Source organism: Tenrec ecaudatus, chromosome 18 (genome assembly GCF_050624435.1).
Source record: "Tenrec ecaudatus isolate mTenEca1 chromosome 18, mTenEca1.hap1, whole genome shotgun sequence".
In the NCBI taxonomy this organism is placed as follows: Eukaryota; Metazoa; Chordata; class Mammalia; order Afrosoricida; family Tenrecidae; genus Tenrec; species Tenrec ecaudatus.
The window spans coordinates 43,159,001-43,178,957 of record NC_134547.1 but is presented as its reverse complement, the minus strand read 5'-3'; the positions used below and the strand labels follow the sequence as shown (position 1 = coordinate 43,178,957).

General features: G+C 45.0%; 1 protein-coding gene across 1 annotated transcript in view; it reads left to right on the top strand.

Annotated features, from left to right (window-relative positions):
- The first annotated feature begins 3,170 nt into the window (after positions 1-3,170).
- Positions 3,171-19,957, top strand: part of TOX3 (TOX high mobility group box family member 3) — a 131,040-nt gene continuing 114,253 nt past the window's right edge. Inside the window, exon 1 of the mRNA XM_075537177.1 lies at positions 3,171-3,257. Within this exon, the coding sequence (XP_075393292.1) occupies positions 3,171-3,257 (87 nt within the window). The remainder of the gene's footprint in view (positions 3,258-19,957) is intronic.

Below are 19,957 nucleotides of genomic sequence, written 5' to 3'. Positions count from 1 at the left end.
GAGAAAGGCCTGGGATCTGCATCCCTCCTGGTTACAGCCTAGAAGATCTTACGGTCCGGATCTGGTTCTACTCTGCCACTATGAGTTAAAAGAAGAGACCTGGTAGCCCAACAATTGTCCCAATCTACAGCTCTTTAGACTCAACACACTTTACCCCATTTCTTGTTTTTCAAGATTAAATTGTTTATTGATTACACATGATTATGGATGACGCATAAGTTCCCACTCCATCTATAATTGTATCTGCTACCATGATTCAACTTAGATCTATTGCATATGATGTGCCAACAAGCAGGTTTGATAACCAAATAAACTGCTAACTTGCTTGGGTGACCATGTTGATGGCGAATTTCAGGTTACACAAGAGTAGGTGTCAGTTCAACCACAACCCGGGTCTCTGTAAACAATGGCTCCTCTGCCTCCAAGCAGTCTTCTAAGGTCATATCTATTCCCAATCCACCTGGCATCACTCTCAAGGAATTCTGCACTTCACCTAGTCTTCTTAAAATGTACACTTAAAATCCTGATTATCCTAGGTCCTAAGTAACAATTATTATAAATGTTGGCTTGAGACTATTGTTCTCTTCTCAGAGGCATTTGCATTGTTACCAGGTAGGGAAACTTAAAGGCTTTTCCAAGACAATGGGCAAAACTGGGTAGCGGATATGGCCGGGTATTCCTAACTCCGGAGAGGCGCCAGGGAGAAGTTTCCAGGCTCCACAGCACAAAGCTCAGTGCAGCACATCAGCCACAAGTAATTCCTGCTCTCACAGCTAGTGGGGTTCCCACTGCGAAGCATATTTGTATTCCTGATCGTTGAGGTCTGATTACAACTTCACGTTTAGTCTCTCTGTAACTTTGATTATACTTTCCTCTGTAATCAAGCGCAGATTGCTCCAGATGCAAGGCAGAATGCACACAAGGTGAGGACTGTGAGTGTGCAAAGAAAAACTCTCGCTTCTCCGCAGCCTTTGGGGTTTCTTTTAACAACTCTCAGGGGAAAAAAAAATCTTTCGGTAACTCGGATCAGCAGGCTGCCCCTCTCCTGTGGCCAGACCTTGCACTGTACACTATTGTTAAATACTAATACTGAAACCTTAAAGGATGCTCTCTTGCAAGACAACAGGTGGCCACTGCAACCTCCAGCTCTGATTGGTGGAAAGGTGCCCAGTGGCCCAGAGAAAGGGCCTCCACTTCAGCGTTGTAAGAACTTACTCAATGGGGTGTTGTCCTGATAATATCTCAGCTTACTGCCAATTTGTGCAACCTGCTGGGCCATTAGGGAGCACCGCTGGGTTGTCAACATTAAATGGAGGCTCCGGAGAGGAGACCAAAGCGTTTTTTTAGGGAGGGGGAATTGGAGTCCCCAAGGGACCGTGTGGCTAGTTGTTCCTTTCCTGAATACACACCACTCTCTCCAGCAGTCACCAGGCACAATCGAGTTTCTGGGAAGAGTAAATGACACAAACTTCTACCTCACTGAAGTTTATTTATTTTTAGCTTGCTTCCAGGAAGATGAACGCAGCAAAGAGCCATGCACAGGTTTCACGCACCCGAAATGCCTACACTGGAGAAAAGAACATGGAAAGAAACTCAAGGAATGCTTATTTTAAAAAGTTCAGGGCCTGGGCTAGCAAAGCGCCATAGGGTACCCGCCGGTTAGAGGTTAGAAAGTGTCAGGCACAATGTTTGCACATCTGTCACTTCCTTAAGTAGTTCATAGACAACTAGATTTGGGAAGGGGCTGATTTTCCAACCTCTCCCTAACGTTAGCTTATACTGTAATGGCCGTTCCCATTGCCTTTGGGCTTTGGGGCCAAACTTTCCAAAGAGCTGAAAGCAATAAAGGAGAGAAGAGAGGGAGAAAAAAAGATGTAGCTAGAAGGACACAGAAAGAAATACTTTAGGGGCGGGTGAGTGCCCGTGCTGAAGTTAACCACCCAGAACCTTTTGGGAAAATGGGGGCATTTCCCTCCAAGAACGGTGGACAATCCGCCTAGATCCAGTTACTCAAATGCCTTTCACGGCGAGAATGGGCACGAGAGTTAACCCGGGAAGCTTTAAGTCGGCCTACCTGTGAAAGGTCAAGCCACAACACCCTTCTGGAAAACACCACAGGTGTATGTATGCACTGGAGGGCCTGGCCCGGGCTCGGGGAGCCAGGCGCGCGGGGCAGCAGCACAGTGAGGTGCCTTCAAGCAGGGACTTGGGGGCAGGGGGCTAAGCAGGGTAGGCTAGGAGACCAGGGCACTGGCACCACCGGGTAGAGACGGGGTCCGGGACAGGAAACCCAGGGAAGGAGAGGCGACCAGGGGAAGGGGTCGGGAGCTGGGGTCGGAGGAAAGCGGGGCTCGGAAAGCTGGAGGGAGGCCACACGGGGCACTGGGCCGGCCGCGGCAAGGAGGGGCGCGGGGAGCGCTCCGAAGCATCGGGGACAAAGAGGACCGGAGCGGGAAGGGGGGAAGGAGAGGGGCCCCGGGTAGGGGAGGCCGCGGCGCGAGGGATGGGGCGGGCGCGGGCCCGGGGCGGCCCGGGGTGAGCGGCGAGGGGCCGCTCGGGCCGGGGCTCGGCGGGGCGGGGTCGGCGCGCCCGGGGGCGGTCCCGGCCGAGGAGCGCACCGGCGGGGCGGGCGGCTCGCCAGCTGCCCGCGGGAGGAGGGGCGGAGCGGCGGCGGCGGCGGCGCGGGGAGGGGACCCGCGGTGGAGGCAGGAGGGGGAGAGAGGAGCGAGGGGAGGGGCCGGGCCCCTTGTCTCCGCGGCTTCTCGGCTCAGTCCGCCCGGGGAGGAGGAGGAGCAGCGGGGCCCGCCGCCGCCGCCGTCCCAGCCTCGCCCAGCGCGCACCTGAACTCGCCGCGCCGCCCCGGGCCCCCCGCGCCGCGCCCCGCGCCCCGCGCCCCGGCGCCGCGCTGCCTCGGTGCCCCGGCGGGGCGCGTCCCCCGGGCCGCCGCCCGCTCGCCCGCGGTTCGCGTGGCTGCGCCTTTGTGTGCGGCGCCAGCGGCTCCCGGGCTCCTCGGCTCCGGCCGCGGCGCGCCCCCTGCCCCAGCCCCGCGTCCCGGGCGCACTCCGCTGGCGCCCCCGGCCGGGCGCCCCCGACGGTGGAGCTAGCGACCTCGAGGAGGCGGCCACCGGTCCCGGCGCGCCCCAGCCTCCGTGCCCGGGCCCGGTTCCGGCATGGATGTGAGATTCTACCCGGCGGCGGCCGGGGACCCCGCCGGCCTGGACTTCGCCCAGTGCTTAGGGTACTACGGCTACAGCAAGGTGACTGGGCTGGGCCGGGGACGCGGTCGGGGCCACCTCCGCTGCACTTTTCTTTCCTCGCGCCCCCTCTCCACTCCCTTTCCTGGGCGCCCCGGCTTCTGCCCAACTCGCCCCGTCTGTCCTTTCAGTCCCTTCCCCTCTGCCCCTCCGCCACTCCTCTCCTCTCCCCCGCCCCCGCCACCCCGCAAAGTCCCCGAGTCCCCGAGTGCCGCCCCAAAGAAGCCACGAGCAACTCCCAGGCAGAAGCAGGGCACTCGCGGGTGATTCTTTGTTGTTATTAGTAAACACGAGCCCGGGACCTCCGAAGTGGGGCGGGGGGCGACTCGGGGTCCCGGATCTTGCGGTCAGGTGGCCCTCACACCTTCCAGGCCGTGCCACCTCCCTCGCCCACCCCAGAGCTGGACCCCAGAGCCACTTAAGGGAAGGAAAGGCACAAACTTTTGAGCACGTCCTGGATCCAGAAGGGACGAAGCAGTGGGATCCCCTCGGGTGGCCTTGCTGCCCCCTTGCTTGGGCGCGGACTGCTGTGCGGAGATGCCCCCGGTGAGGGCCAACGGCTTGTCACCTTTCCTTTTGGGGGTGTGTGCAAGTTTTGCCTTTCGGGGAGTTCAGTGGGATGACCTTCCCTCAACGCCCGAGGGTCGGTCCGCCGTTACCGTCTCCCTCAACTTCCAGGGCCGAGCGTTCAGGTGGCCCAAGGTGCATCTAGCAGGTCAGCCGGCAGTGGGGAGTCTCAGGTGGGAGCCGCAGCCCTGTGCCAGGCTCTTTGGGATCCCCATCCTCTCCGCTTCCCGAAGCCCCCGGGGTTCGATTTCTGACCCGTGCACCGCCCTCGGGCGACGTTCAAGACCGATCCTTACAGTGGACGGCCTGTGCCTTTTGAGTGCGCTTTTCTTCCCCTTTCCCTCTGCTCCTCCCTCTTCCCCCCTTTTCTTTCAAACTAGTTTGTGTACGATTGCTTGGATAGCAGAGGAGGAAATAAGGAACCCGCTGAAAGAAAGGTGCCGTACAAAACGAACGAATACATAACAGGAAGGGGAGGAATTGCATCGAGAGTGAGGCAGTTCGCTGTGCCCGCGTTCCAGTCTGTCTGTGTATGCTCCTTACCCAACTTCAGTGCTGAAGTTTGTAAAAGACCTTTAGGGCCTTTCTGCTCTGACCCAGCACTGCCTGTGGCACCGAAGGGGCTTCCCGACCATTTTGAATGGGGACTTCAGTCCGCGTTTTAACCCTTTAGTGGCGATTCCTTATGCCCTTAGGAGAAACAAGGAAGGCCTCTCTGTCCCAGGAGCCAGAGTTAGGGTTAGTTTGTGACCTCTGATTTTGGATTTACTCAGGTTATTAAATGCTTTAAAAAGTTCCCCATGTATGTTCAGAGACTCAGGCAGCCTAATTAGTATGTAATGTTTTTGAAACTTCACCTAATTGATCCAGAGGGGTATTATTTATCTCCTTACAACTCCGTCTCTGTTTGCAAGCCTTGTGGTTCTGGGCATGCTCGTATTTTTGGAAGCCATTACTTTGCCTAATGTAACAACTTCTTTCTCTGATTTAAGATCAGCCAACACTAGAATGACACCGAAATAGAAATCTACTGAACGAATCCAGTCACTGTAACGTGTGGCAAATCTATGTTCACTCGGATCCCAAGGGTATTTCAAGGGACTAGAGGAAATTGTGGGTGTTTGGGTGTGTGTTTGTGTGTGTGTGTATTTATATATGTCGCGAAAAGCTATTTTAAGTCTATTTAAATTCAGAACATTTAGTTCAGGCAGGGTATATAAATCTTGAAAACCAACATTATTGAGATATTGTTCAACTTCAGGAGGGAGCTTGCAAGTTGGTTTGCTGTCAGTCTCTGAATGCAGCTATTTGCCTGAAATAACTTGCTTTCCTAGTAATACAGCAGGCTGGTGGTCCTAGGTACTGTATATAACCAGCTTAGAAAAGAGTCTGTGCAGAATATTGATACAGAAATCAAATTTGTGCTTGTTTCAAGGAAGGTTTGTATTTACTTTCTTGCCGACAAAAACAATTTTTAAACTGAGCTTCAATAATTCATTCTTCTATTCTTAATTTCAAGAGCGGTAAAAATCCTATTCTCCTCAACTTTTAATTTTTTTAAGAGGGAGAATGTAGTACAAGAGGAAGTATTAACTTTATGACTATAAAACAGCAAGTGCTAATTAAAAGTTTATAGCATTTTGTTTCACAGCTAACTTGTGGGTCCGAAGTGGTACCATTTAGTACAGGCTTATTGAAAACGCAAACACTCACATACAAAGGCATGCACTTTATTTGAAAATGCTTGGAATTATTACTTCTCTTAACTTTTGTCGACATGCATGATCTTTCTTGGTGAGAAATGATGCATTTCAAAGAAAGTATGTTTGTGCGCTTTCTTGCTTTAATAGCCATCTGGGAGACTTCAGGAGAAGCACAGGGCCCTGGCTCCAGGCTGAACAAGTGAAAAGTTAGCTAGAGCTTATCTTTACATTTATTTACAAACCGTGAATAATAGGGCCTCATTCATTTTCCTCTGGAACAAATGACCCGAGTCCTTTGTATAAATTCTATGCATGTGTATTATCTTTACATTCTGTGAGAATATGGATCCCTTTTAAATGTCAGCACCATGAAAGTGTACTCTTGTCTTTGGAGAATGGATGAAAGAGTTTCGTGGGTTCAAAAGTCGTTGCAAGTAGTAGAATCACTTCAAATAAAATATAGTCAGGATCATTAAAATCAGTTAATAATTCATGATGCAGACACAGATGTATAAACTTTAAGTCAGCTCTGTTTTCTAGTGGATAATTTCCAATTTAATTTCAAGTAGAAAAATATGTTCGAACATTTCTTTTACTGATATGGCTATCAAATTAAACCAATACCTATAGGTAGATTTTTTTAAAAGCCATATATTACTCTATTAAACTGATGAACCGCTGACAGTATACCTGAAATTTTACTTGCCCAGGTTCAGCCTGCCTTTTCACCAGTAAGCAGCAAACATACTGGTTGGCTTGAAGTTGTCAGAAGTGGTTACCTCAAAATAAGAGACTATATAACGTGAGTGCCATGCAATGAAAGCGCGCAGTGAATCATGAACTTGTGATGGACTCTACTTACTAGTTTGTCCCCCTGCATGTTCTTAAGTCTCCACCCTCTTAAAAATATGGCTAAGGACTAATTACCCTTATGCAGATGAGTCCTATGTTGTGATTATTCCATTTTAGCTCATCAGTAGCAAAGCTTGCTTTGTAATTATTATGTGTGTTTTTGAACACGCTGCTTAATTAAAGCATTTTGATGTTTGTGCGCTGACGCGACCTCATTGAGATTCTACCCTGAATGGTCAGAGAAACTGAATCAATTCATCATGTGTCTACCTTCTTGAGCCTATAGTTAAAATTGAGAACAGATTGACGGGGAGGTTTGATTTAAACTCTTCTTAGGCCTGTCCCTTATACTGCTAGCTAGAGAGCTAATGCTTTCAATTCTAGAATGTGGAATATGATGGTGTTGCGGTTTTGAAAGCAGATTGACAGAGAGATATCCATGTTCTTCCCTGTCAAGTATTCAAAACCAAGACTCTGAAGCCACCCTGCGAAGAAGAAATGCGTTTTTTGTAAAGACTTTAGACTGAGAAGTCTACACTCAAAACACCATAGGGACAACCAGTTAACCTACTGAAGAGAGGGACCCTGTGGACCAGTAAAGAGCGCTTCCCATCTAAAAGGGAGAGCCTTGTTTGCCCTAGTAGATTGTTGCTGTGCTAACATGTGAACTCAGTGGGTTTCCGCCAAGGAAGTGATTGTATGAAATATCCTCAATTTTAAATGTTGGCAACAAATTGTGGTATCAGAAAGATGGTAGGACACTCACATGAGGATGATTTAGAATTCATTTTGGTTTATGCTCAACTTTGTGGACCGTTTCACCCAGGCATGGATAGTTAAGTTCACTGAGTGGAGGAAGTAGAGTCCAGTCGTTTTAAACACGATCCTAATCTGATCGTTGAGATCCTGCCACTTGTTTTATATGATTTCAGGTCAATGGAGATGGTTCTAGATTGCTCACAGCCCTGGAGTGAGTGACATTATGGAACCACTCCAGGAGCTTTCTGAGAGTGTGAATCTTTACAGGAGCCAAGAGCCTCATCTTTTTGCAGTGGGGTAGCTGGTCGTTTTTGAACCGCTGACCTTGCAGTTAACAGCTCAATGCTTAACCCACCACTACTCTAGCATGACTCTTAGTTTAGGGATCAGGAAAACGCTGCCTGCACACAGCATCTGCTCCACTGGTTGCGGCCCTATGACCTGATCTCTCTGAATGGTTTTGAGAAAAATTAAAACAATATTATTTTATGTGAAAATCACAGGAAATTAAAATTTAGTGTCCTCGACACCAGTTTGATTGGAACAGAGCCATGCATTTGTTTATGTACTGCTTATGACCGCTTTCGTGTTTTACCTATGGAGTTGAGCAACACAGACCATCTGGTCCACAAAGCTAAACTCTTTGTCCCTTGACAGAAAAAGTTTGCCAACTCTTATTCTAGAAAACCCGACCACTGTATGATACTATGATTGTTCTTTGTTCCAAGTCTTGGCAGCAGAAAGAGAATCTAGTCAACATGATGTTATAATTGGAAAAATGGTCATCTTAGGGAGAATGTTCCTTAAAGAAGGTTCTAGAACAGTAGATTCTCAGCCCTGGTGGACACTACAGTAAGTGGGTTAGGGTACAGTGCCTCTGTAAGACATCAAGTGGTTTTTTTAAAAAGCTCTTTAGGCACTTCCAGGGTGCAGCTGGGATCGAAATATGGTGTCAAGCTGAAGGTCTTAAGGTGAAAGTTGCACATTGAAAAAGGAAGACTGGAGAATTGATGCATTTGACTGATGCTGTCGGTGAGGAATGTCGAAAGTTCGCTGGACGGTGAGCAGAACAAACGGGTCTGTCTTGGAGGAAACCGCCAGAATACTCCTTAGATGTGACGATGGTGAGACATTGTTTCATGTACTTCGGACATGTTATCAAGAGAGGCCAGTCTGTGGAAAAAGATAGGGAATCGTGCTTGGTACAGTAGGAGGGCAGCGGAAAAGAGGAAGATTCTTGAGGAGATGAGTTGAAAAGTGGCTGCGACGATGGGATTCACTATCTACCTAAGCATTGCGAGCATGGCACAAGACAATGTTTCATTCTGTGTACATGAGGTCGTCATGGGTCAGAACCAACCTAAGGACACCTACCGAATTTCAGCAATAAAACGGGATGGAGAACTTAAGATTGTTTACAGAAGGCAAGACTCAAGTCAGAATAATTGGTTCTAGATTGTCATGTAGGGCCCTTTTAGGGCCTTGGCAGGCTGTTGGCCCCCTCTACATGACATCAAATGCTAACATGCACTCTCACATCCTATACTGAATATATAATATGATACCATATCTGGCATATGTAATCAAATAGGTTGATATTGATTAGTTAACATGTTTGCATTTTTAGACATTTAACAAAGTACTTAACTTTGTAGTTTTGTTTTTTTTCTCATGGTGTGTCCAATTGTACCGCCCTTAACATTTTAAGCATTTTCAGAGGCCCTGGGAAGCTAGTAATTCTGAATGTTGGGTGTATAGTGACGAATGGAGAAAGCAGTCCACCAACTCCCGATTTTGTTACCCCCGCCAGTGAGGGGTTGATGAAAACTCAGGACGCAGTAGGAACTAATGCGAACCCACTGCTATCCAGGCAGTTTGGACTCGTTGCAACCCTATTGGACATGGAAAAACTACTCCCTAAGGCTTCTAAATCAGACTCTAAATCAGGCGTCCAGAAAACCCTGGTCCACGGGCCACATGCGGCCCACAGAGCACATTTATCCGACCTGCTGGGTGTTTTTGCCCCATTTGTTTTTTTACTTCAAAATAAGATATGTGCAGTGTGCATAGGAATTTGTTCATAGTTTTTTAAAAAAACTAGTCCGGCCCTCCCACAGGGCTGAGGGACAGTGAACTATTTAAAAAGTTTGGGGTTCTAAAACATATGGGAGGAAGTAGCCTCACCCATCTCCCAGGAGTGGCTGCTGGGCTCAAACTACTGACCTTGCGGTTAGCAGCCCAACATGTAACCCACTACTTCGCTAGGGTTCCTCAATAAACTAGCACACAGCCAATACCATTAATTGTAGTTATTTTAAAAGACAACAATGACTGTACAAGTGGCCTTAATATTCAAAGTACTGTGTATGTCATTAAAAGAAAAAACTCCTTTAGGTAAAAGAAAAAATTGCCTATTGGATGTCGAACTCAATTTAAGGACATGATTTGTTTAATCCGTGCTGGGTTTTTAGAAGTTCTGTTAATCATCTACTTTAAAAAATGTCGAACTTTCACATACAAATCTAATTTTCCAGTTTTCTTTAGGACTTCTCAGGAACTTTACTGCCCCTGACCTGGGTCCTTGCCTGACATTTTCTCGGGGTTGCTCTCTCCACTCCCAATTTTTCAGACTCAGCACTCTCCTTTCCCTCTTTGGTCTTGGGATGCACCTGAGTGGGAAAACGGATTCAGAAGGTGGGGGCATTCCTTGGAAGAGGTGCTGCTGGACAGGCAGCAAATGATGGTCAAATGAGTGAAACAAGCTTGCTGTCTCTGGAGAAACACCGAGGGCAACACATTGTACAAGGGGCTTCAAAAGTTCATGGAAAAATCCCATGAGTTTTCAATTCCATTTTCCACGAGCGTTTTAAGCCCCCTCCTATATGAGAAGTAGATGGGATGACAAGATACAACTTGTACTCATATTATAGAGCATTGTTTCTCAGACATGAGTATGCTCAGGAATCACTTGGAGATAATCCTTAATGGGTTCTGGAGCTTACCTATGGGAATTCAGATTCCTAGGTCAAGGGTAAGACTCCTGGATAGAATTAACCGTGGGCCTGCAGATCACACTTTGAGTAGAATGGCATGGCATGTTTACAGTGTAAGGTAAGACTTTCTCTCTGTGAGTCTGTCAGGTAGAGCGCTTTGCGTTGCAGGTAATAATCCCCCAAATCAATAACATATCAAAGGTAAGGACCTTTGTTTAAAGTCATCTTTAAATAGGCCATCTCAGCTAGTTTGAAAGGTTTTCTGATTGTTTTCAAGGGCCATCTCTGATTTTCCTGCTGTCCTCAAAGTTTCAGCCATCTCTCCGTGGTCACAAGTTGGCTGCTAACAGCTGCGGGACAGCATGCAAAATGGAAGCAAAGTAGTGGCCTCTCACTGCTTTGATTGGCGCACCCAGTGCAGTAACTCACAATGGGTTACTCTCTGCCATGGCCATACAGAATGTTCAATAATGTTCGAAATTTTAGCAATTTTAGTCATAGAATAATGTATGAGGAATATTATCATAAATTACTTAAGTGTAGTAGTTCTTATATGAATATCAAAAATATGCTTTGGAAAATTAGTAACTGGGCAGGAGCCTTTTACACTTTATATTTTGATTACTACTTCATGTTCAAAGAGTAATTGATACAGGTTTACCAATACTAATTGCCACAAAATGGTAACTAAAAGACAAGAAGATAATGACATCGTCATCAACAACCACCAAAAACCCCAGCAGGTGCTTCCAGTGTGTGCAGATGAAACCGTGTGATCTGAAGTGCCGTTGCAATGGGGTAATAGTGACAGCTCTGACCCGAGTATATTGGAAGGTTCAAAAAGTAAGTTAGCATCAAATTTTACCTTTGTAGGTGTGCTGATACATGAAAACCGACTGGGCTTATAAAATATGTTTCTGTTGTAATAACTAATTACAGTGATGTTTTGATAAAAAATAATCTCCCAAAAAACTGCAAGAAATTTTTATCATCAGTCATTTTGGTATCACTCCCCTCTGACACTATATCTGGTGTGACCTGCACCCCCTAGTTTTGTCACTAGGCCTGTGGGAGTGGTAGCTAAAAATAGGGCACTGTTTCCTTTTGTGCATCTCTCCAGAAGGCAAACTTTATTAGGATGAGTGCCATCATGTCATCTCTGAAATTTTCTTGGTCAGAAATGGGTTATATGACCATTTCTACGTCTATCATTGGTTAAAAGGAAGAGCTTTATCATGATTGATTTAGACCAATTATATTTTATTCTCTGAGGCTGGCCGGGTGAACCTGGCATTCTCAAATGAGCACAATGGGTGTTTTGTGTTTGCAAGAACGAGGCAGTCAGAAAGATCACTTACAGTGTATGTGACTGGACACATTTGAACACTTTGGAATGGGCCAGTATTGATTTGATTGGAGTTGTACTCTGTGACAATGGATCTGATCTTTTGCCTAGATTAGCTTAGGACCTACTAGATATGTTAAACCAGATAGGATGCTCTTAAACAGTTGGGATATAAAGTGAGAAGTAGTGGAACTAGAGTGGTGGGAATATAGATTCAACGGAGAGGAGTACGTCTTCCCCTTGGGAAGAGGAGCAAGGCTGACTCCAGAGTGTTTGAACTTGGAATCTGGAAGAATGGCGAGCAGAACCAGAGGGGTCAGAACCGTAGCTGATTTTGAAGGGAACTAAAGCTGATTTGGGACCTTTTGGTCGATTCCTACAGAAACATTGATGAGGGACTACAGCTGCATAGGGATTCAAGAGTTTCTGTGTCTGTAATAGATACGAAGTGGAGTCCTCACGAGTCTGAAGACAGAGTCTACAAGAACAGGGCCTTGGTCTTGAGGACTCCTTGGTGTTTGTGACTAAAACCTCCCGGTGTGTGAGGAATTGCTGTAAGAAGAAATGTGTGGAACAGGATGAGACTTTCTGCTCCTGGAAAGGTTTACAGCTTCGGAAACTGTACACGGTTGCTGTGTGCTGAAATTGACTCCATGGCAGTGGAGTTGGGTTTGGGGCCAGAACAATGGTATGTAAAAGGAGAAAGAAAGAGAGAACACACTACATGATATGTCTTTTTTTTTTTTAATGATTACTTGGGGGAAAGCCCCATTTTAACAAATAGCGATTTATTGTGTTCTTGGTGAAAGTTTAGACAGCAGTTTTGACTCCCATTCCATTTCTGCACAGGTTGCTGCATGGCACCGGTTATACCTTCTTCACTATGCATGAAACATTTTCATGGTTTCTGCTCTGGTTGCTCTATTTCCATTTGTCCAGCGTCCCTGTATCCTTCCATTCTCATCTTTGCATGAAGGGAATGGTTGACTATTCTCTTAGGCAATTTTGTTTTTTTAAAGGAGCATAGTACGTACAGGTGACACTCATTATTTTTGAGCCAACGTGTCACAAGGTGACTTTAGGGATTCGTTTTCGTTCAGGGTTTGAAGAATGTCTCAGGACAATAGTCTCCAGAGCCCTCTAGTCTCAACCAGTTTGGTAAAAGTTTTTGTTTCGTGTTTTAGGAATCTGAGGTTAGAGGTTATGTTTACCAGGGACCACCTATTATGGGGCTTGAGTAGAACAATTGGGAGTAGTAGCTTTGTGCCCTCTAATTCTTCTGTTCTCGGGGTCGGTGACTTCTATTTGTCATGAAGACTTAATTTCTTGTTTGGGTCTTTGGTTTCCTTTCTTTTTTGTCAGGAGAAATAGAGACCAATAGTTTTATCTTAGATGGCTGCTCACAAACATTTAAGACCACAGCGACTATTCATCAAACCAGGATATACAACATCAGTGCATGGCCTCTGCCAGCGCCAACTGACGGAGATGCTCCATGAGACTATGACCGTTCAAACCCAAGAATCCAATCCCATAAGGCATTTGTTTTTTTGTCTAAGAAGTGTGCATAACTGCCCCTCTATATGGTTTATTATTAAATGAGTATAGTCACAAATAAGAAAAAAATAATGCTTGTTATTAAGTCGAAGTGATAAAAAACTTGCAGTAACAATTTAAAACCATGCCAGCCATTTTTTGATGACAAATATATTTTTCTTTATATAAGAGGTTTAATTCATACTTGGGAGGTTATTTTTCACATGAAGTTTCTAAACTTCCTTGAATTTCAAAGGGGAGATTCAGCTCTATCCAAAATAGTCTGCTTAAACTATAAGGCATAGGGGCGTTTATTCAAGGCCTGCATGTGCTACCTGCAGGCTTCGTCTTTGTCCTTTGTAGAAGATCATTTTGTTTTATTTATTCCTAAGTTTGTATCCTTAATTCCTTCCACAAGGAGGCCATTTCTGTTCAGTATGTTCCACACTTGTGTGAAGTCCAGCAACTCTTAGGAAACAGCCTTTCATATTTGGCTGACATTTGATCATTAACCTTAATTTACTTTCTACGAAAATAATTGGAGTATCTGTCTTATCCATCTATATAGCCATGGCCAAGAAGCATTTAGTTTACTCTAAAGACGAATTTGAACCCTATACACTCACGGAAGTGCTAGACTTTAAGCTGTACCCTTATTCCCAAAATTCACAAGCTAACCTTTTCTACATTGTTTACATTATATATAAAACCCCCCAAATCTGCTGCAATCATGTTTGATTTGGATTCATAATGAACCCTATAGGATAGGGTAGACTTGTTCTTTTAGCATTTCTAGGTTTTTGATCTTTACAGAAGCACATTGCCACGTCTTCCTCCCGTGGGTGTTAGCCCCACTCTACCACCAGGAATTTTTAACATGTATATTGTATTGCCATTGGATTGATTTGGAGTTCTAGCCATCCTATAGGGCAGGGTAGAAATGTGCCTGTGGGTTTCTGAAGCTCATTCTTTAAGGGAGTAGAAGGCCTTGTCTGTGTGGTGGTTAGTGGTGACCTTGAAGTTAGCAGCTCACCCAATAACCAATACTCCCCCAAGGCTCCTTTGAGATTGTATCTAGAAACATTATATTAAAAGTGGTAACTTTCTAAAGAATATATTTTAAAGGTATGTAATGCAACTGATATTTTCTATAGCTAATATGTATTGAACAAGGGTTTTTGATGTATTCAATTGAAATCCGAAATGCTGAATTGATTAGAAATCTTTTGTGAAATATGTTTGATCAGTTTGAAGTTGATTGTCTTAAAAAAGGTTTGTTAATATTGAATGCTTAACAAATAATATGGGATGGGGGAGGTTTGTGAGTGATTTGAACTTTGAATGCAGAGTTGATGGTTTCAGCTGTACAATGTCCCACCTAATTCACAATTTAAAAAAATATCAAAATCCACCCCCCACCCCCAACCAGACTCAAGCACATACATTTTACTGCATCCCGTGCCTACCTCTACAGTGAGATAGGCACCTCGTATTATTTGGTTTTAAAAAATGATAAAAAGATTTAATGGAGAAGTGGTTAACACTGATGTATTATGTAAAAAATACTAATTGAGTCCAAATGGGATAACTTCCTTCAGCTGAGTTCAGTTTAAAGGGATTGTGTTGACTGCTACTACTACCACTACAAAAACTGAGGGTTAAGTTTTGTTTTGGACACAGCTGAATCCAGAGTTTCAGAGAATGTTAGTCAAGACTTTTCTTCTATTAATGCTTTAACTTGTTTGTCTCTTCATCAGTCAGGCTATGATCAGGTGGCGGGTAAATAGCCCAGTGGCAGCTCGAAGCCACAGTGAGGAGAGAGGCTCTTTATCACATGTTTTGGCAAGGTCTCTGGGTTGATTCTCACTGGACAGACTTTGATGTCAAGATCTGGCCCAAAGTCCCATATACACTTCTGGAGTAGAGAGCGCCCTGTCACTCCCGTGGATACCACGTGAACTGAGAGTGGGAACACGGGTGACTCAAAGGAGAAGCAGCAGCATGAACACACTATGGGAAAGTGGGTTTGGGGTAAGGGGGCAAACAAATAAAAATGACAACCTTTAAATGGAATTAAGTGTGATGACTGAAGATTTCTGAGTTTCCCGTGCTCATTAGAATTCTCTGTGGAAAGCAGGATTATTCTATGCTTATGTAGGCCAGATAGCTTTCTCATTGTTCTTAGTAAGTACTCCTTAGGAACGTACTTCTTATTTAGAGCGGACAGTAGATAGTATCTGCCTTCAGGAAGGCTGTAGTTTGGAGGGGCAGGCGTGCGTTTCGTGTTATGAAATGTGTGTGACGTGTGCGTGTCAGAGTCGCACAGGCTGAAGGCAATGGCTGGTGTAAGTAAAAATGTGTCAGAGCACTAGAAGAGAGGGACACTCTTGAGAGATGGCAGAGTCGGGGGAGAAAGGGTCATGGAGGCCGTCAGCCTTGCAACAGGATAAGTAGAAAAAATGAGGTTTTCAAGGACGGGAGAGAATGGGTGAGGGACTTCCAGGCAAGGATTCCTGTTAAGAGCTTGTGCCTGAGAAGGGTCTTGTAGGATGGGGTGCCTATGGAGAAGTTTGATATGAGGGGAGGTGCAGTTGGTTCAGATCAAGCTGGAGGTGCTAGAGCATTTGGTAAAGGAGCTGAGCTTTTATTTAGTAAATCCTCCTTGCGTATGTGTGCCTATAAGTGTGTTCATATTTATGTTTGCACGTGTGTGTGAGTACAACTGTTGTGTGTACGTAGGCAGCTACATAGGTAAAGGATGACAGTTTGAAAGTAGGTGTGTGGGGAGGGGGTATAATGAGATGTTTTCAAAATAGTACCTGAGGATATTTTAAAAAAATTTTTGGAGAACATTTTAAAGAGAAGGTAAATCTCAAGAGGCAAGAATTGATTGATGGAGAAATTTTGTCAGTGGGGGCTATGGATGAGAGAAGTTAGCCTTGAAATGAAGGCTTGGAAGCATTGCTTTAAGGTAATAGGAGAGGAACAGAAGATGGCGGAAGAATCAGGTCGATATTTAAGTGGAATAGCAAATGGATAGGGAGGGGGAGGGGTTGGGAAGAAAAGCAAGCCTGCGAAAGGGAGTAGGAATTAATTGATAAGCCATGCCGAAAGTCTACCTTTGCGTACATCTATTAATTCCTTTCTCGCCACTCACTGTTCCGTCCACCACGGAGCCATGGTGGGCTAGTGGTTATGCACTGGGCTGCTAATTCAAGGTTAGCAGTTCATAGCCAGGAGGTCCAGTCTCAGAAGCTCACCGGCATGCCTCCCCAGGGGCGTTTCTACCATAGGCTTGCAGTGAGTTTGTTTTGGTTGGTGGTTTGTTCCTTCCAGCCTTGCTTTCTGAGCCTGTTTCCACAGTCGCCCTCATCCCAGCCTTTTGCTGTTCCTGTTCCCTTTCTGGCTCCAAAGACTGGCTTCTTTCCCTTCAGGTTCCAGGCGTGGCTCCTGCTGACTGACTAAAAATATTGAACAACCTAAAATATACCATTTCTACCACCTCTCCAGTCACTCACTACCTGCACTTTTATTCATAGGGTGTATTCTTCTCTGAATTATTTGCTCATCTTCTTTCCATCACATGTTCTTTCCACTCACTTTCCATGAGGGAGTCTGCTTCGTTGACCGCTGTCAAGCACTGAGAACGGTACCTGGCACAGAAAACAAAATCAGAGTAGGAGTGAATTAGAGATGAGGAGCCTTGGTGATATAATGGCAAGGCCAGCAGTTTGAAGCCACCAGCTGCTCCTTGGGAGAAAGATGAGGATTTATACTATTGTAAACAGTCTCAGAAACTCACAGGGGTAGTTTTACCCTGCCCTATTGGGATGCTGGTGTAGTGGTTACTTGTTGGACTGCGATCCACATGGTTGGCAGTTCAAAACCAACAGGAGCTCCTTGCGAGAAAGATGGAGCTTTCTACTCCCCCAAGCAGTTACAGTCTTAGAAAACCCACAGTGGGGTATTTTGAGTCAGCGTTGACTCAAAGGCAGTGAGTTTGGTTTTTTGTTTGTTAAAGGGATGCTGTGGGTTGGAATCAACTTGGTGGCAGTGCATTTAAAAATATTGTTGAACATTTTGGACTAGTTTAAGTTTGAGTAAACATATGTTAGAAACACCGTGTGCAGACAGTTCTGGGCAGGCAGAATGCAAAGAAGAATTTTCCTGACCTCAAGGACCTAGTCTGCAGTTTGCGTTTCATATTCTCCATACTGGAGAATGTTATCAAATGGTGATAGGAACGGGGCAAGAAGAGGTGAGGGTAACTTGATTGGGCAGGAGTGAGAGAAGAGGAGAGAAGCTTGAAGGGAAATGAGTGAAGCGGGTCATGAAATGATTGATTATAATCCAACAATCCAGGTTGATGAAGAAGGGGGAAGATTAGGAATAATGCAGGCAAACACAGTGCGTTAGTTATGGGTCAGTTGTACGTATCAGAAAAATACACTAGTTAGAATGGTTTGGTGTCCCTGGGTTGGTCCAGATGGTTCATGATGTCAGCTGCTAATAGAATGGTGAGGAGTTGGCACCCACCCAGATGCCCCACAGAGGGAAGGTCAAGTCATCTATTTCTGAAAATGTTGTCATTGAAAACTATTGATCACCATTCTGCTCTGGCATGCATGTGGTCACCCTCGATTGGAGTCAGCTTGACAAGACTGGTTGTGACTGGCTGAATAAGATAGATGTTCTTCCTAAGGAAGTCTCGATCTAGCAGCCCCACAGACTGCTTGCTCTTGTGATCAGGGTAGAGCTCCAGTCCAAGCCGCAGGAAGGAAGGAAGTGGTAAGGATAAAGGGAGTTTTCCAGAAGCTGCCATGTGAGAATTTATTCATCCCATTTCCCAGAACTGAGTCACATGTTCACCCCTAAGCTTACAGAGTTTCTAGGGTGTATAGTCTTTGCTGGACTGACTGTGAACATTCAATTATTGCGGGAGGAGTGGGTGGAAAAGAAGGAACCATAGGTAAGGGGAATGCAAAGGAGATGCTAAAATGCAAAGGCTTTAGCAGGCGTGAGTGAAGACTGAAGCATAAGAAAGCTTGCTTAGATATCTCCAGATTTGAGATTGGGAAGACAGACCGAAAAGACAGAGCAATAGAGCATTTTCTGTTGAGTCAACTCCTCACGGGGGCTGGTACTGTGCATGGCAAGTAGAACTGTAGTCCATATTTTCGGAAATAGATCTCCAGGCTTTTATTCCTAGGACCTATAATCTGCCAGTGGTCAAGCGTGTCAACCATTTGTTCAATCCAAGGACCCATATACAAACAGTACTGTTATAATTTTTCTAAACTTAATCATCTGATGTCTTGATTTTCCTTTCTCACTTTGAATTTCATCTTTTTGTGAGCGAGATACAGTATAAGATTTGTGTCTTTCTGTTCCTTTCCCTTTCAAGGTTTTATTTTAAGCATGCTTAAAATATCCATTGATTTATGTTCTCTGCAAGATCTGCAAATCATGATGTCCTAATTTTAATTGAGTTACCTGAATGTTGGGTTCAAGTTTTTCTGCTTCTCAAAATACTTCTTTCCTTTTTGTGAGGGTCGTTTCCCAAATCCTAAAACATGACAGCTGTGAGGATGATGCAGGACTGGCAGTGTACTTAAGGTCACTGTGAGTGGGATAGGACTCGATGGCACCTAACATTAACAAGGAAACTCAATTTCAGAGGGTGGCATATGATCATGAGCCAAAGGTGCTGAAGGAAGTTCAAGCTGCACTGAAAGCATTAGCCAAAAACAAGACTCCAGGAATTGATGGAACACCAAGTGACATGTGTCAGCAAGCTACCGAAGCACTGGAAGCACTTCTTTAGGCCAAGAAATTGAAAGACAGTCACTTGGCCAACTGACTGAGAGATACATCTTTGTGCCCATTCCTAAGAAAGGTGACCCCGCAGAATGCTCCAATGACAGAACGATATCATGTTACGCAAGGAAAATTTTGCTGAAAATCATCCAACAACTATTGCAGCAGTGTATCGGCAGGGAACTGCTAGAAATTCAGACTGGATTTAGAAGAGGACAGGAAACAAGGGATATCATTGCTGATGACAGGTGGATCTTGACTCAAAGTGGGGGATAGCAGAGAGATATTTACTTGTGTTCCATTGAGTGTGCAAAGGCATTTGGCTGTGTGGATCAGAATCAATTATGCATCACTTTGAGAAGAATGGGAATTCCAGAACACTTCATTGTGCTCACCGGGAACTTGTGCATGGATCACGAGGCAGTTGTATGGAGAGAACAACGGAGCAGTGCATAGCTTTAAATCAGGGAAGGTGTGCATCAGTGTTGTATCTTCTTGCCATACTTGTTTACTCTGTTTTCTGAGAAAATCATCAGAGAAACTGACTCATATGAAGAATATCAAGATTGGAGGAGACTTGGTAACAACCTGCTATAAGCAGGCGACACAACTTTGCTTGCTGAATGAGAGGAGGAATGGAAGGATTTGCTGATAAAGGATTGTAGCCTTGAGGATGGATTATGACTCAATATAAAGAAGACCAACATTTTCACAACTGGGCCAATAGATAACATCATGATAAGTGGAGAAAAAGTTGAAATTGTCAAGGATTTTATCTTGCTTGGATTCACAATCAATGCTCATGGAAGTAGCAGTCAAGAGATCAAAAGATGAGTTGAATTAGGTAAATCTCCTCGAGAGCTCTGTAGAATATTGAAAAACAGGATGTTACTTTGAAAACTAAGGTGAGCCTGACCCAAGCCGTGGTATATTCCATTGTCTCATATGCATGTGAAAGTGGGACTTTGAATGAAGACTGAAGAAGAATTGATGGATGTTATTTGTGGTGTTGGAGAAGAATATTGAAAGTATCATGAACTGCTGAAAGGACAAACCATTATTACTTGGAAGAAGTAAGGCCAGAGTGCTTCTTAATGTTGAGGATGGCAACACAATGGATTGACATTGTGG